The sequence below is a fragment of the Plecotus auritus genome, assembly GCF_963455305.1.
Source record: "Plecotus auritus genome assembly, chromosome: 6".
Taxonomy (NCBI): Eukaryota; Metazoa; Chordata; class Mammalia; order Chiroptera; family Vespertilionidae; genus Plecotus; species Plecotus auritus.
The window spans coordinates 70,522,416-70,540,473 of record NC_137773.1 but is presented as its reverse complement, the minus strand read 5'-3'; the positions used below and the strand labels follow the sequence as shown (position 1 = coordinate 70,540,473).

The window sequence follows — 18,058 nt, the reverse complement described above, 5'->3', positions numbered from 1 at the left end:
ATATATTTATTATTTTAAGAAACCACCAAACTGTTTTCCAAAGTGATTGTATTTTCTTGCAGTCCCTCCAGCAGTGTCTGAGAATTTCAGTTATTCCACATCAGCACTAACTCTTGGCATTGGCAAAGTTTTAAATGTTAGGTATTCTAGTGGATTTTTGCCTCATGACTAGTAATATTGAACATCTAAAGAGTTATTTATTGGCTATTCATATATCTTCTTTAGTAAAGTATCTCTTCAGATCTTTTGCCCATTTATAAAAAATGTTATCTTTAGTGTTGAAAGTATTACAGATGTCCCCTTCCCCACCCCCCACATTGTCTCCACCCCACTCCTCCCCCCTCCCCCACTATTGTCTGTGTTCATGGATTATGCATATACGCATACAAGTTCTTTGGTTAATCTCTTCCTATCTCCCCTCCTCCCGCCCCTCTGAGATTTCTCAGTCATAATCTCACTTATATGGAATCTAAGTGGAATCATGTGGAATCTAATGAACAAAATAAGCTGATGAACAAAATAGAGCCAGAGACATGGAAGCGTGGAATAGACTGAGGACTCTTTTGCCCATTTTTAAATTAATTGCTTGTTTTCTTATTTAGCTATAAAACTTTTTATAATCTGGATTTAATTATTTTGTTGATACATGTGTGGCAAATGTTTTCTCCCACTGTGTGATTTGTCTCTTTGTTTACTCAATGGTATCTTTTTAAAAGTTTTCAAAACTCAAAGTTTTATCATTTTAACTTCTGCATTTAGGTCTGTGATCCATTTGGAATTAATTTTTGTGTATGATCTAAAATATGGATCAAAGTTCATTTTTTCCCCATATGGATACTCAGGTTTTTCAACGTTAATTAATGAAAAAGCTTTCTCTTCCCATTGAATTGCCTTGATACATTTGTTGAATAATAGATAAACAATTGTGGACCTGTTTTTGCACTCTTAATATATATATTTCAGAGAGGAAGGGAGAGAGAGAGAGAGAGAGAGAGAGAGAGAGAGAGAGAGAAAGTCAGTGATGAGAGAGAGTCATTGATTGGCTGCCTCCTGCATGCCCCACACTGGGGATCAAGCCCACAACCCAGGCATGTACCCCGAATGGGAATTGAACAGTGACCTGCTGGTTCATAGGTCATCATGTTTTTGGACTCTTTGTTCCATTGATCTCTGTTACTAATTTCAAACCAATACCAAACTTTTGATTATTGTAACTTTATAGTAAGTTTTAAATCAGGTGTGTGCTTTTCAACGTTTTCTTCCTTAGTATTGGTTTAGCTAGTCTATGGTTTTCATTAAATCTTAAAAAGCTGAATACTAAATACTAAAATACTGAGAAGCTGGCTGAGATTTTGATTGGGATTGCATTGAATGTTCAGATCATTTAGGGAAATTTGAAACCTTAACAATATTGAGTTTGGTATATCTCTCTATTTGGCTTTTTAAAAATTATTTTACCAATGTTTGTAATTTGGCAGTCTTGCAAGTCTTTGGTTAGATTTATTTCTAATTATTTTATATTTGTGGACATTATTATAAAAGGATTTTTAAAAATGTAATTTCTCAATTGTTTACTATCAGTACAGAAATTACAATGGACTTTTAAAAAATTAGTTTTGTATCCTGCAACCTTGCTAAAATTACTTCGTAGTTCTTAGTTGTTATTTTGTAGATTCTCTTGGAAAGTTTCACATAAATAATTATATATACATAAAATGCAGTTACACTGATCTCTTTCTAATCTTATTGCCTTTTCCCCCCAGGTCTACAGCCAAACTTATCCCCAGGTCCCAAGGCAGGGGGCTCAGGGCCCCTGCGCGGTGGAGCTTGTTGGGGCAGCCATCTATTGCCCTTTTCTTCTTATTTCAATGACTAGGACCTAACTTCAGTATGATGCTGATTAGATGTGAGGAATCCTTGCCTTGTGTTCCTCATCATAGTCGGAAAGTGTTCAGTCTTTCACTTTAAAGTATGACTTTAGCCCAGCTGGTGTGCTCAATGGTTGAGTGTCAACGCATGAACCGGGAGGCTCACGGTTTGAATCCCGGTTAGGGCACATGCCCGGGTTTTGGTCTCCATCCCCAGTGTGGGACATGTTGGAGGTAGCCAATCAATGATTCTCTCTATCATTGATGTTTCTTTCTCTCTCTCTTCCTCTCTCTGAAATCAATAAAAACATATTAAAAAAATAAAGTATGACTTTAACTGTAGTTTCTCAATATATGTGCTCAGACAGTTTTTTTTTTAACCAGTATAGCTATGATGATACAGTTTATAAAGCTAGTTCTCATTATTAGGGTTAGAGTGGGAGTCTCTTGTGATTTTATACAACCTAATCAGAATGGAAGTCTCTGTCTTTCACTTTTTTTGAGCTAACTTTGCAAACTGTGTAGTAAGTATTCTTGTTTAGAGAAAGCTACCCATAAACATACATACATGAAAAGATTTCTAATCCTCAAATTCTTTCAAACTTGCTATTACTCTTAATGTAACTAGCCTTAAAGTAATCTTCACTCATTTACACTATAATATTTCCTCCATAATTTCTTACATTCTTCTTTTACTCTATTATTAGTGAAATTTGTCTCATAAAAGTCGCATATTTATCATCTAAAAGTCGAATGATATTTTCTCGGTCTTCTTGCTATAGACTGAATTGTGCCTCACCTCCAATTCATATGTTGAATTCCTAATCCCCATGTGATGGTATTTAGAGGCAGGGTTTTGAGAGATAATTAGGTTTAGATGAGGTCATTAGCAGGGACCTTCATGATGGGATTAGTGCCCTTATAAGAAGATATACCAGAGAACTTGTCTCTTTCTCTCTCTGTGCCATGTGAGGATACAGCAAGGAGGTGGCCATCTGCACATCAGGAAGATAGACCTCATAGACCTTACCAGAACTGGACCATGCTGGACCCTGATCTTAGACTTCCAGCCTCCAGAACTATGGGAAAATGAATGTCTGCTGTTAAAGTCACCCAGTCTCTGGTATTTTGTTATGGTAGACTAAGCTGACTAATACACCCCTTACCCTCTTCAGACTCTCAACATACACTCCTTTTTGAACGTGTTCTCTTCTGTTTACATTCTCATCATATTTATCTGATAGCTGCTTCTCTATGTTAGTTATAACATCTTCCTCCAGTTCTTAAATATGAATTTTCCCCAGAGTACTAAATTTGGCCATCTTCTCTCTCTACAGAAGTCCATATTTTAGTGACTTGGCCCAAATCCCAAAGCTTGTGAGGTATAGAGGTCAGACAAGATTCGTGCAGTTTCACCAGGAGACCAGAGTTCACATCAGTGAAGTCTGATCAACCCCTCAACTGAAATACAGAGAAGCCCTCCTCCTTTTGTGGATCCCCAACAATTACAGCTACAGCTTTGAGAAAAAATTAACAGTACTTTTAATTCAAGTTCCACAAAAAAATTAACAGTACTTTTAATTCAAGTAGCCCCTTGACATTGAACAGATTGAAATAAACTGAAATAAACTCCAGACTTTAATGGATTCCTCTATGTGGAGGACCACAAATTCATATCATTAGTCTGTTAAACACTCCTTAATTAAAGACTCCAATTTTCAAATGCATCCCTACCTAGATGCCCCACTAACAGTTCAAGATCCTTGTATATAAAACAAAATTCCACATTCCTTCTCTCAAGCCTACTTCTGTTGCCTCTTTCTGTTAAAGGCACCATTATCCTTCCAGACAAACCTCAAAGTCATCTTGTTCCTCAGATCTAGTCCATTGCCACATGATGACGTTAATTTTATAGTATCTCCAGCACCCATCCTTTCCTGCCCCTCGCCACCACTTCCTTCATTCTTTGAATTCACTTACACCATTCTTTCTCTATGGCATGCCCCTTTGCTAATATTTTTATGCCCCAACTGTAGACATTTAAAAAAATGAGTTCAAATTCCATACATTACAAGGAAGTTTCCCTGATCAGCCTTTTGCTGCCCCAGCCTAAAAATATTTATTATAAATATCATTAATTCTGGGTCTCTACCTAATCTCCATTTTTTATTATAGTCATTTAAGAATATATGTATACCTAATATAAATATATACATACTAGACTTTGAAGAAAACACAAAGAAATATCTTTATTCTCTTAAGAAACTCAGCAAATATTGATTGAGTTATAAATGAATTTATTAATGACTCATAATATTTTTTCAGAAAGCAAAGACATTCTATAAGTTCCAAAATAGCCTCATTTTACTTGCATTGTATAGGTGTGGGGTTTTTTTTGCCTTTGTTTTGTCCTATGTATATTAGTAGCCTAATAGTATATTTTATTGATATTAGTTAATATGTATTAAATGTCCAGTAATACTGTGCTCAGTGCTTCTGATAAAACAAAGGACTATAGGAAGAATGTGTGGTTTTCCATTTAAGCAAATTTCACAATGAAGTGGAAAGGAGGATAGTACATAACATGAGCATTTTTGCTTTCTTTGGCAGATGTGAGTGAACTTCATAAATTTCTATGTAGAATGAGATTTCTCCCTTCCAAAAAAGTTAATAAATAAATAATAAAATAGTAAAATAACTGGTAAAAATAATGCAATTAGATAAATAGCTAATAACATAGTAAAATGGAAAAGGAAAATATATAGGAAAACTTTTGAAACATTTTTCTTTTCAAACTTTGTTTCAATTACATATATGTAGTTGTGTCTGCACATACCAAGATACAAGGGGGATAGAGGGAAAAAATTAAATAAATTTGATAACAAAAAATAAGCTGTCTATACCTTTTCCATGTTTATACCAGATGTCTTCAAGCCAGTAGTTCTGTCTTTCAATTTCAGCATAAAATACTGGAAGTCCAAAGTTGGATATATTGTCATCTAGTTAGATTAAGGCTGAAAACATGCTTAACTTTCAATTAAGTAGTGATGACAGAAGAATAAGTTTCTGTAGAAAATATGTTTAGAAAACTGGAAAAGGACTAAAGGTAGCTTCTTGAGAAAGTACCATCAGTGATGAGAAAACCATGAAAAAGAGCATGGGGAAATATTTTAGAAATTGTAGATAGCCAAATAATTTTATAGTGTGTATTAATATTAGTGTGAAATGTAGATGAACCATAAGCCTAAGATGAATGATTTACGATAACTCTCAAGCGATTAAGTGTGAAACTTGAATTAAAAGTACTGTTAATTTTTTCTCAAAGCTGTAGCTGTAATTGTTGGGGATCCACAAAAGGAGGAGGGCTTCTCTGTATTTCAGTTGAGGGGTTGATCAGACTTCACTGATGTGAACTCTGGTCTCCTGGTGAAACTGCACGAATCTTGTCTGACCTCTATACCTCACAAGCTTTGGGATTTGGGCCAAGTACTAAAATATGGACTTCTGTCATCTGCAAGTGAAAACTATTGCAATACATAATCTACTATATAACTTCTAGTTCTAAACTTCTAATCTTGAAATGCCTGTGTCTTTATGTAGACTTTTATGTAAGAGATACGGAAACAAATAAGAAAAATTGGTTGGGGTTTACTGTGAACAGGAATATTTCTTTTCACTTTCTCTGTTTTCAAACAATCAGAGAGGCAAGAAGGCATTAATAGAATACGGTTGTGGTTTGGGGTTTAATGGGAAAGACCTCAGCACAGCATGAACTTTGTGAGTATCCAAATTTATACCTGCAAAGCACAGGTTCAGAGCCAAAATTCATTTCTGATAATTATTTCTTCTAATTATTATGCAAAAAATCCAGATCTACTCTAGTTCCTAGAACAAGAGAGGCTCAAAGTAATATTTTGCAAAAGGGAGTCTCTTTAGAATTCACCGGGACCCTGAAAGGGTCTCTCACGCCAACCATTCCAGAATATCAAGGCTTCATTCCCTCAATTGACATGCCCAACAGTCTGACCTCCCATTTTCTTCTGTCTTCTAGTTTAACAGATGAATTTAATCTTTATATTCCCGGATTATATTTATTCATAGAGGAATTTAAGTAACAAACACTATGGTGTATAAAAGACCACCCCAGAGCACTGGTTCTGTAATCAGATAGGCCCAAGTTCATTTCCTGTTTCAGATTCTTCTAGAATAAAGGGATGTTAAAACCCTGGCCAGTGTGGCTCAGTTGGTTAAGTGTTGTCCAGTGTACCGAAAGGTCACTGGTTCCATTCCCAGTCAGGGCACATGCCCAGGTTGTGGGTTTGTTCCCTGTCTCTCACATCAATGTTTCTCTCTTTCTCTCTCCCTATCCTTTCCTCTCTCTCTCCAAATTCAATAAACAATGTTTTTTAAAAATCTTAAAACACACACACACACACATACCTCTTTCCCCATAGGATTGTTGAGAAGATTAAATGACATGTGTATGTTCTTCGTAGCCCTTTAAAACAGAGGCCAGCAAGCTGATTCTATAAAGGACAAGAGAGTAAATATTTAGGCTTTGCTGGCCATGTGGTCCCTGTCACGATTATTCATCTCTGCTGTACTTCCACAGCTGTAGCCATAGGCCATTCATAAATAAAGGAGCTTGAGGAGGTACAACTCCTGTTTTTCCTTTACTATCAGTACTTAACTTCTGACACCAAATGTGTGTGTGTGTGTTTTCCTCACCAAGTAATTTCCAACACCAGCTGCATGTCCTTCAACTTAATTCAGTTCTGACACTATAACCTGGAGGTAGCATCAGATCCCACCGATGAAGGGCTCCATCCCACAAGAGTGCTCCCACTTTACCTGACAATCACAAGTCTGGGCATCTGGTCCTTTTAAGCAACAAGCTATAAATTGAAGGTTCCCAGTACCTTTTCTTTGGGTCTCATAATAGGATGGCTCACAGAATTCAGAAAAACAGTTTACTTATTAGATTACCAGTTCATTATAATAAAAGGATACAACCAGGGAACATCCAGATAGAAAAGATGCATAAAACAGGGTATGGAGAAAAGCACTCAGAACTTTCATGTCCTCTCTGGACACACTACCCTCCCGGCACCTCCATGTGTTCAACCTCCTCCCCAGAGATCTGGGTGAGATGGAAAGTTCCAACCCTCCCATCACCTGGATGGTTCCCCTGGCAACCAGGCCCCATCCTGAAGGTACCCAGGAGCCCAGTGCCTCCGGTTATCTCATTAGCATACAGAAAGACACCTGTCACTTTGGAGATTTCAGGGGTTTTTAGGAGCTGTGTGGCAGGAAACAAAGAAAGAGGGCATGTTCCAATGAAACTTTAGTTATGGAAATTTGAATCTCATCTAGTATTCATGTATCCTGAAATATTCTTTTGATTTTTATTCAACTATTTCATTATGTAAAGGCCATTCTTAGCTCGAGGGCTGGACAACAATAGCAGCAGGTTGGATTTGGCCCACAAGCCATGGTTTTCAAGCTCTGCTTTCAAGGGTCCTGAGTTTCTGGTGTTCTCCTCAGTGGTGGTTTAGCCTTGTCTGACCCTCCCAGTCCTGGCCCAGTGCGAGCATCTCCTCCACAGCCTGAGCCTCTCCTGACACATTTTTTCCTCTTCTCCTTGCTTTTCTCTCTGTTGGTTGCTGTGTGGCCATGACTACACTTCTTGATTAATTTGTTCTTGATTAGGTCGGGTAAGGTTCTATCTCCTGCATTACAGAAATACACAGTATTTATCTGAGAATAGATCAAAACAAAATGGCTTATTTATAGGGTAAAAAGGAATTATATTTCTCCCTTAACTCCTTTCATACCATCTATATAGTTCTCCCTTTACTTTAATGGGGAAAATAAGACATTTTGGGGGGGGGGGGGCTAGAAATCTCAATCTGTGCCAATAACCTAATGTACATTCTTGTTAGCCTATAGCACTGCCCCTTCCTTAATTATCTGGTCTTGCAAGACCTGTTTACCTAAATACCCCTATTTTACAGAGGCCATCCAGGGGTCCTCAAACTTTTTAAATAGGGGGCCAGTTCACTGTCGCTCAGACCTTTGGAGGGCCGGACTATAGTTTTTAAAAAAAAACTATGAACAAATTCCTATGTGCACTGTGGGCCCGGGACGAGTCGGCTGCTAAGCAGGACAGGCAGTGGCACCCGGCGGGCCAGATAAATGTTCTCAGCGGGCCGCATGTGGCCCGCAGGCTGTAGTTTGAGGACCCCTGCTAAACCATGAACAATACACAACCCCCAGAGGGGGTTATTAGCACTGGCACCAGGCCAGGCCTTTAGGTGTGGTCTCATGGCCCCCATCCCAACACACGGGGCTTTTTGCAAAGCCCCCAAAAGGTCCAGAAGTCCATCCATATTTGGGGGACAAAGAAACCAAAAGGGTATAAAGAGAAAGCTTCCTCCATATTGGTTTGATCAGGATTTGGAGAGAAACAGTCTCCCCTGAGTCATTGTACTAGTACATGCGAAACATCTGAAAATAAATGTTTTTTTTCCTGTGTCTCCAAGTACTCCTGTGTATTTTTTGGTCGCCTGGTAAATTCTGTAACAACTTCTTCTGTAATAATTATATTTTCAGTAAATATAGTTTTAAGTGACTAAGTCTCTGGAAGGAACTATTACAGCACTATAGCTATGATGAGAATTACCGAAGTAGCTGCAGGAAATAGTTTTATAGAGTTCAGGAACAAAATATTGAAACATTTATCTGATTTCCTCATGACCTCTCATAAGTGGTAATGCTATTTAATTTGAAGAGATGCCAACTGCATATATTCAAGTTTTAGTGATTATGACACTCAAGCTTTAAAAATGTAGATATTTAGGATTTATAGTCTCAAAGGTTTTGCTCTTGCTCTTTATAACTCATTAGAGTTATAAAACATTCTGTACACATTTTGAAATAAAAACTGAGAATCACAAAATGCTAATTCTTAGAGGTAAGATCTCCCTGCTATAGAGTGTACTAAACTTTGCTGTTACCTCAAAGATCTCACAGAACTGGCCCCCAAGTCCAATGAAAAAGATTGTGGATCACATCCACCTTATTTTAAATGAAGAATTAATACAGTTTATTACACATTAGAGGCCCGGTGCATGAAATTTGTGCATGGGGGTGGGGGTGGGGAGCGGTCCCCTCAGCCCAGCCTGCACCCTCACCAATCCAGGATCCCTCTCACAATCCTGGACCACTGGCTCCTAATCGCTTACCTGGTTGCCTGCCTGGTTGCCCCTAACTGCCCCACCCCCCGCCGGCCTGATCGCCCCTCACTGCCTCTGTGTGCCAATCTGATTGCCCTTAACTGCCTCCCCCGCCAGCTTAGTCACCCCTCACTGCCCCCCCTGCCAGCCTAATCACCCCCAACTGCCCCCCTGCTGGCCTGGTTGCCCCCAACTGCACACCCCTGCCAGCCTGGTCGCCTCTTACTGCCCCCCCTGCTGGCCTGGTCACCCCCAACTGCCCCCCATGCTGGCCTGGTCACCACCAACTGCCCCCCCTACTGGCCTGGTTGCCCCCAACTGCCCCCTCTGCTAGCCTGGTCACCCCTCACAGCCCCCTCTCTGGCCTTGTTGCCCCACACAGCCTGCTTGTTCAGTCATTTGGTCATCCCTCGGGCCGGCCCTGGGTGACTGGGCAGCTGCCATCCAAGGCTTGCCTGCACCTTGGGTGGCTGGGGGGCTGAGGAGACTAGGGGCGCCGCCATCTTTGAGGGCTTGACGGTCAATTAGCACATTCCCTCTTTATTAGATAGGATAATTTGTGTCCCATACTGTAGCTTTAGTGAGGAGGTTGTCATCAGGATAGGGGGTATTCCTGGTGTGTTGGGTCCCTGGAGGTGAGGCTGCCATCACTTCTAGAATTAACATCTTTGTTTTGGGAGGGTTACCAGTATTGTTACAAAATTTAGGATAAACACCCTTCTCTCTTCTTGAAGATAGAAGGAAGTGCCTTATACTTGCATACATATGCAGTCCGTGGGAAGGTGAATGCTCTATTCTGTAATGTAAATTGGAGCCTGCTTTCTCTTGTCTGAGCCTTTTAAAAGAAGAAACTGCTTTCCAAAAGGCTATTTTATCAGGAGAGTTGAAACAGGCCAATTCCCACAAGGTATTACGTAATCCTGAAAACCCCCAATCGGATCCTAGTCATGATTCAATAACCAAAGCCATGGGAATACATTATGGACTATTTTGATTGTTTTGCACGCCCTGAGAGCCTTCCTTTGGCTGTAGTATTGAGAAATAAAGTCAGAAGAATGTATCCTCCCTTTTCTTCAGCCCCCAGGTCTACTCAGTAGCCAAGTCTTGTGGAGTGCCTCCCTGAAATACTTCTGGAATTGATCTACTTTTTTTCATTCTCCCAGGGTCACTCCTAGTCCAACCCAGATCAGCCACCTATCCAACTCTGGCCCGTTTCTCAGTCTGTGTCCCAAATAACGTTTTAAAAATCCAATCTAATCTACTCACTTTCTCACTTCTTAGTCATTGCATTGATTGCTCTTAGACTAGAGTTTTACTTTGTCTAACATGGTTTACAGAGCCCCCCGAATCCTGACCTCTGCTTGTCTCATCTCTCACCACTGCCACCTTGCTCTCCTGACCCAGTGCTTCAGCCAGACTGGCATTGTTTCAGTTCCTAGAACATGACTAAGGCTGTCTTGGCCTCCAAGTCTGCTGTTTTCTCTGCAACTCTCAGAGTCACAGTTCAGCTCAGAATTCTCTTTCTCTTGGGACTGGGTTTGGAGCCTTGATTTGCCCTCATAGAGTGCTTATGTGCCTGCCTTTCTCGTAGTACTTGTCACACCTTGGGACTGATGTGTATGAAATAGTTTCTCCGCTGCACTGGACACTCCATGAGGACAGGTGATATGCTTTACTCACTGCTCTGTCCCTGCATCTAGAATGCCTGACACATAGTAGCCACCCATAAATATTTGTTGAATAGAATGAAAAGTGAACGAAGGAATAAAGTAGAGGGCAACCCAGGGTATCAAAGACTCTGTGGGAGTGGAGATTATGAAAAGGAAGATGCAAATGGCATAAAGAATTCAACTATTAAGAGCCAAAAGATCCTTGAGGTTTAACTTTCAGCAGCTTATTGTTGAGTTTAGCAGGGAGGGTTTCAGTAACATAGTGGACACAAAAGCCAGAGAGTTGGAGACTTAGGAATAAATGTTTTTTAAGGAAGTGAACACAGCACATAACATAAGTGTGACTATAAGGGGAACCAAGATAATGGTAAAACTAGGGAGGGGTGATGGCCTGAAGGAGTCTTGTCATTTGCTTGTCTTTTTTCTTAACTTAGTACTGGAAAAACTTGGGCATTCTTGCCAGTTTATTTACTGCATTGTCCTGCTTTCCTTATATATCACAGGGGAAAGTTCTAGAAATATTTCCTACTGCAAAGTGAAATGAAACACTTTTAAAAGCCTGATTTATTTAATATTTTTTTCAATTTTGGAAGAATTAAAATTTTTTAGATTTTCAGTCTGGCTAAAAAGTAAGATGCATTCTTGACATTTGTTTATGAACATGGTTGCTATAGTTTGTACTGGAGTATGCAAACTTTATTCTTACTAAGGTCCTTTGTTTTAAAGTGTTCAGTTCCTTTCAGCATGTTCTCAGTTCCTTTCAGCTACTTTTAAAAATCTGGACCTTGGAATTTCATCCTAAAACACTTATATCTCTTTTTAAAATTGATTTTAGAGAGAGAAAGAAAGGCAGAGAGTGAGAGAAACATTGATTTGTTGTTACATTTACTTATGCATTAATTGGCTTATTCTTGTATGTGCCCAGTCCACTAACCAACTTAAATCCCAGCCAGGGTCTCTTATATACGTTTAACCACAGATTTTTGCATGACTAGGTGCTAGGTCTGACATTGATCATTGGATATATGGAGATTTAGTTCTTAGGTTACACACACACACACACACACACACACACACACACACACACATCATTTCTAATTTAAGATCTGCTCTTGTAAAAAAGACTTTGTGTGTCAGAGAGTACCTGTGGGGTGTTTTCTTCGGGTCATTTTACTTGTAGAAAAAAAAAGATTTTTGTGCTTAATTAGCTCTGAGAATTGAAATGATGAAGAGGCCCCTTACCTGAACAGTAAGGCATCTTGGTTATTAATATGAAGCCAATAGCTGGACCATTATTCTCACCATAGTAGTTAATCACTTACTAGTAAGGAGAGAGCATTCAGTATATTTGGAGGCTGTTTAATCATCAACTTTGGGAATGGCAAATATTTCTCTGAATTTCTGAGAACACACAGGGCCACTGTTTGCCAAGCCTTTGCCACCAAATTTATTACTATAATTAATGTGTTTTTTCCTTAATAGGTTGCTCTTATTTTTATCACAAGCTATGTATTAAGTTGCAAGTGACCAAGTCATTTGTGAAGTTACCACTAATGTTACATGTAAAAAACATCACTGGTTGAGTTGAGGAACCTGTTCTGTCTTCCTGGCAGGCAAATATAAGACAAACATAGGTTTCCAAGGTATCAGCACTGTGTGCATCTGTTTCATAGTGTAATTTCATCAGTTGAACAGATGAAGAATGCTAATTAGTTTGTTTATACATTTGTGATTTAAAGAGACTAAACACTTAACTGATCTTGAAGTACGTACAACTTTGTTTCCTGTTGCTGTTTTTAGTTTAATTGAAAACAGTGTTAGGCACATTTTCTGGAAGTTACAGAACTGTGTGATAGGGAAGAATCTCAAGGAAGGATGGGTAGTCAGTTGTATTCTGCCACAGTGAGATTGAGTAGGAAGATGATGATTAAAATATTGAGTTTCAGGGCATGAGTTGAAATCCATTGTTAATGAGAAGATTAAACTAATGAAAAACTTTATCATAAATGACATTATAGCAAACTCCTAAATCCAGTATAAAAGTTTTAATGTGCTCCAGAATAACTTATTTTAGGGAATAGTTATATACCTTCATCACATTCAACCTATAATCAGAATTCTATTTTTTATCACTTTGCCTTTTATTTGAATACTCTCAAAAAATTCTAATGATTCTTCCTCTAATTTTTCTTCTTGTGATTGTTGTAGTTACATCAAAATATTACTGAAATCATGGCATTCAGTTACTATAGCTCTTCTTCCTAAAAAGTAATATAAAATAATGTTGTTATGCTTATTATAAATCAACTAGAGGCCCGGTGCACAAAATTCGTGCATGGGGGGGAGTGTGTCCCTTAGCCCAGCCTGCACCCTCTCCAATCTGGGACCCCTCAAGGAATGTCCAACTGCCCGTTTAGGCCCGATCCCAGTAGGATTGGACCTAAACGGGCAGTCAGACATCCCTCTCACAATCCAGGACTGCTGGCTCCCAACTGCTCACCTGCCTGCTTTCCTGATTGCCCCTAACCACTTCTGCCTGCCAGCCTGATCACCCCCTAACCACTCCCCTGCCAGCCTGATTGCCCCTAACTGCCCTCCCCTGCAGGCCTGGTCCCTCCCAACTGCTCTCCCCTGCAGGCCTCGGTTCCCCCTAACTGCCCTCCCCTGCAGGCTTGATCGCCCCCAACTGCCCTCCCTTACAAGCCTGGTCCCTCTCAACTGCCCTTCCCTGCTGGCCATCTTGTGGCGGCCATCTTGTGTCCACATGGGGGCAGCCATCTTGTGTGTTGGAGTGATGATCAATTTGCATATTACTATTTTATTAGATAGGAAGGATAATTATTTAATACCATCTAGAATAATCTCTTTTATTACTTTCATGTTGTGCAAAACTGGATCTGCAGAGGTTGTTATATTTTGGGAGATGAGGAAGTAACTTGTCCTATAGTCAAAATTATATTTGGATTAAAATGCTTCAGTTAACTTTTTACAACCAAGGGTCAGAAAACTACAGCCTGTATAGCAAATCTACAGCCTGTTTTTGCAAATAAAGTTTTATTGTAGGACAACCATGTTGATTCCTTTGCAGCTATGGCCTTCATACAAAAATGACAGAACTGAGTCAGTGATAGAGACCTACTTTCTGGCCCTTATAGAAAGGCCTGCTGACCACAGATCTAAACCCTACATGAGGATAGGAAGTAGTAAATAGTAGTAGAGTTATGCTCATATGCTTTAAAGCCTGGGAAACAAATATTTGTGGAACTGAGTCTTCCAAAGAATGCAGTTGAGAGCTTTAAATTTTTATGTCTTTCAGAATCTAAGTAACCATTCCACCTACTGCCAAATTTGAGACACTCAGTAGCCCGCTGAGATAGCTCCCTATTATATTCTGGCAGAATATGTTTTCTGCTCCTGAATATATAGGATCTTCCTTGTACCTTCTTAAAGATTTATAAATTACATATGATCAAGATTTGGGGTATGACTTTAAATAATAGAGAATACTGGCAGCTTCTTCTGGCCTGTCAGCATCCATCATCTTCACCTACTTAATATCCATGAGACCCCAAAGGTTGTCAAATGGTGAATTTAGGTTTCCTATTTGTTTCAGTTCAGAAAATGAATTGTCCATTGCTCTAAACTTATTAGATAACTCACCTGTGACAAATTAAAAGCTATTGCTTATGCATATTAAGAATATATTAAGAGCATTAAGGCACATAGGAAAGAAAAGAAAAGAACTGAACTCTAGTTCTAAAGACAGAAGTATAAGGCTCTATCCTGGATAATTCAAATACCACCAGCCAATGAACAGGAGAATTATGTTCTTGTTGGCGCTTTAATATAAACTTCTAAGCCACCTTTAGGATAAACTAATCCTGGTTTCTAAATTAAGCCTTATTATTTAGAAACTAGTATAATTTGTGTTTGAGTTAATAGAAAATGCATTGGCTCTGGAGTGAGATGGACCTACATTTGAACTCGAGCTCCATCACTTTCTAGCATTTCAAACTAAAGTAAATGACCTAAACTTTCAAGCATCTGGCTCATTGGGAATAAGAATGTTTGTGCCATATGGTTGCTATGAGGATCAAACGACTCCTGTGAGGCTTAAATGTAAGTTCAGAGTTCCCAGGCATATAGAAGGGGGTGAGTAAACATAGGTTCTTTTCCACTCTTTTTTGTGTTTATTATTTTCCAAGAATGATGAACCCAGTTAATCAAGATCATTAGAATTGTTGATGAGCTGAGCTTACAACCAGTGTTTCAGTTCTGAAAACATATATTCAATGTTTTAGATCTGAAAAAAATATGTACTTAGGCATCAAGTATATATATTTGGGTATGTTTTGGGAGACATTAGTTTATGCTATTCTGATTTATCAGAAATGATAGCATAGTGAAAATGTAGCAGTATGAGCACTAATAAAACATACACTTAGATTTGGCTTCTGTCTTAAAACCATACTGTTCCACCGATGTGGAACCAAATTAGCCCAAAAGGGTTATAAAAATGGACACCAGTAGTTTGTGTTAATAAGGACACTTTGGAGAAAATTATGTTCCATTTGAAAAATATTAAAATATTAAAAGCAAGTATTTTACTAGTATACTAAAAGGCACACATATTATAAATATTTACCAAATGTTCCATGCATTTTATAATTGACATTCCCACCAGATTTTTTTTTTTTACTTGAAAAATGCAATATGACTATGTGGTCTTTGCTTTTTCACACCTGTCTTTTTCTGTTTTCATAAGTGTACTAAGCACACTCGCTCTGTTCTGACTTTGTACTGCCCATAGACACTCCTCCCATCACCAGTGTCCTTGATCTGATCGTGGCTTCCATTTGTCAGTCCCACATAAGAAGAACAGCTCACCGGGACAAGATCCACAGCAGGGTGAGGCCACTGACACCATGTTCTGTACGAAGCTGAAGGATCTCAAGATCACAGGGGAGTGTCCTTTCTCCTTACTGGCACCAGGGCAGGTTCCTAAAGAGCCAGCAGAGGAGGGGGCGGGAAGCGCAGAGAGCTGCCCAGCCACCCTGCCCATCTGTCAGGATGCCCCTGAGAAGAAAGTGCAAGGAAGTCTCCCTCAAAGAAAGACCAGTCGGAGCCGTGTCTACCTTCACACTTTGGCAGAGAGCATTTGCAAACTGATTTTCCCCGAGGTGAGTGCTTGCCCTGTTCAGGATTTTACTGATGCTTTAAAAATTGTAAAATAATCGTTTTCTAAGGAAAATGTAAACACTTGCTTTCTCACTCTCAAGTGTCTGATAGATGTTTCCTGGAAACACAGAAAAGCATTCCTTTAAAGCAATCATCATCTTAAATTGTGTTTCTCTTAAAATGTTTAACATCTTGAATTCTTTTCGAAAGGATCCTGCACTCTGACAAGCTTTTGAGCAACTGCTTAGTCCCTTAGCACCAGCTTCCTTATCTGTAAAATGGAAACAATATCAGTCTCCATGTTCGAGAGTTTTAATGTACATGAAGTGAAGTGATCCTTACCTCTTCCCATACCATAAATGACCAGTAGTTGTCAACTATTATTTTCAAATCAAGTTCCTTGAAGAATAGCTTCTTTTCTGTCATGTTTTCTTCTTCTAAATCCAAAGAGTAAGATGTATCCCCTGATAATTTGTTGAGGTGGGGAAATCTCCCTTTTCCTGCTGTGTCTGAGTCTGAAATCTCTGCTCAGGCCAGGCTTGACCTGGTCCTTTGTGTCAGAGTTGTTAGTTCAGACACTTCTTGAAATAGCTCTGTGAGCTGCATAGCCTAATATCATTTTGAGATATGGAGCATCTTCTGTTAATCTACCAGTGACAGAACACTGGGAATAAAGCATATACCTCATTAGGTCAAATATTTTAGAAATAGAAGAGCCATGTAGAGAGCTCCTCTCGCCCTGCAGGGCTAAAGAGAATAGCAGCTGAAAGTCTCCATGGTATCTTCTTCCCTCCATCTGTGTTCAGTGTTATAGAAACTCACATAACCTATGAGATTGGACATTGATAGAATTAGACTCCAGCTATCATAATCCACTGGTAATTTTTAATCGACTCAACACCAAAGCATTGAAGAACCACATACTTGCTGACTTTTAGGAGTAAAAGGAATTTCAGAGGTAATCCCCAAGGACTAGGGGAGCTAAGGAACTTGATGGAAGTCACACAGCTTTTGAAGGCTAGAGCAATTTCTGCTGTCAAACAATATGGGCTCCAGTGAGTGAGAACGAAGATACTTGAATTGAAGCTTGAATTAGAATTAGCTGAAAATTGAAGGGACTAATTTTGAATATAATATCATCACAAAAATACTTTGGTTAATAGCTTTTGAAATAGAAATATTTAATTTTCTTATCCTACTCTAGTTACCAGACAGCCAGCTTTGGCTGGGATGAGGGACGTAGCCCTTGTCAGGGAGTTGGTTGGCATCCCAGTCTGGGGAGTGGTTGGTACTCCCATTTCCAAGGACAGAGTGAGGTGCCCAGAGGGGAACAGATGGGGATGATGGGGAAGCTGGAGAGCCTCCATGCTTCTCCTTTGTCTTGTCATTGCCATGTTGGCTTCATTATTTTGTCTGATAGATTTTGAATTCCTAAAGTAGAAGTCACCCATATGCTAAAACATTCCAAACATCAATATAAATGATATTTTCCTGTACTCTTTGTCTTTGTTTAGAATAATCTCTGTTGTTTGTGAACTCATAGAAGTAGTCATTCAGATTTGACAATATTGTCAGGTAGTGGATGGAAAAGCAAGGCTATAAGAATTCTAAGGGGCAGATGGGGTACAATTGGTATTATTCACAAGAACTCCTCTCTGACAATTGAGGTCATTTGCCTTATAACAGTAAATGGCCTAATGTTGGATACATTTGGACTGAGTAATAATAATCTAGACTATTCCATCAACTGCCCAAACATCTGCATGTCTTTAATTAAATAGCATTTTTAAAAAATTTTAAGTAGACATTTAATTCTTCTACTGTTTGGATAACAATTCTATCTGTTATCCAAAGGAAGAGATTCAAAATACCATTGGACAGACTATAGTTCTCATTTTAGATAATCAGACTTCATTACCCAATTTGTTTTTATGGCTGGAGTAAGTATTAAAATCCATGAACCTGCCAGCCTTTTTTTCATCCTGAGGCAGACATATCCTCCCTCTCTTTATCGGACCAGTCAGAGAAGCTGTTCTATATTGTACATTTAAGTTTTCTTTTATTTCTTTTCGGCACTTGCATTTTTTCCTAATAAATTTCAAATCTT

At 39.0% G+C, this 18,058-nt stretch overlaps 1 protein-coding gene across 5 annotated transcripts in view; it reads left to right on the top strand.

Annotated features, from left to right (window-relative positions):
• GUCY1A1 (guanylate cyclase 1 soluble subunit alpha 1) overlaps positions 1-18,058 on the top strand; it is a 50,092-nt gene that overhangs the window by 11,661 nt on the left and 20,373 nt on the right. For all 5 annotated transcript variants that reach the window (XR_013960904.1, XR_013960905.1, XM_080674288.1 and 2 more), the window contains one exon: positions 15,584-15,953. Coding sequence is in view for 3 of the 5 variants with exons in the window: in XM_080674288.1 (XP_080530414.1) it covers positions 15,699-15,953 (255 nt within the window). In the remaining 2 variants the exon portion in view is untranslated. The remainder of the gene's footprint in view (positions 1-15,583; positions 15,954-18,058) is intronic.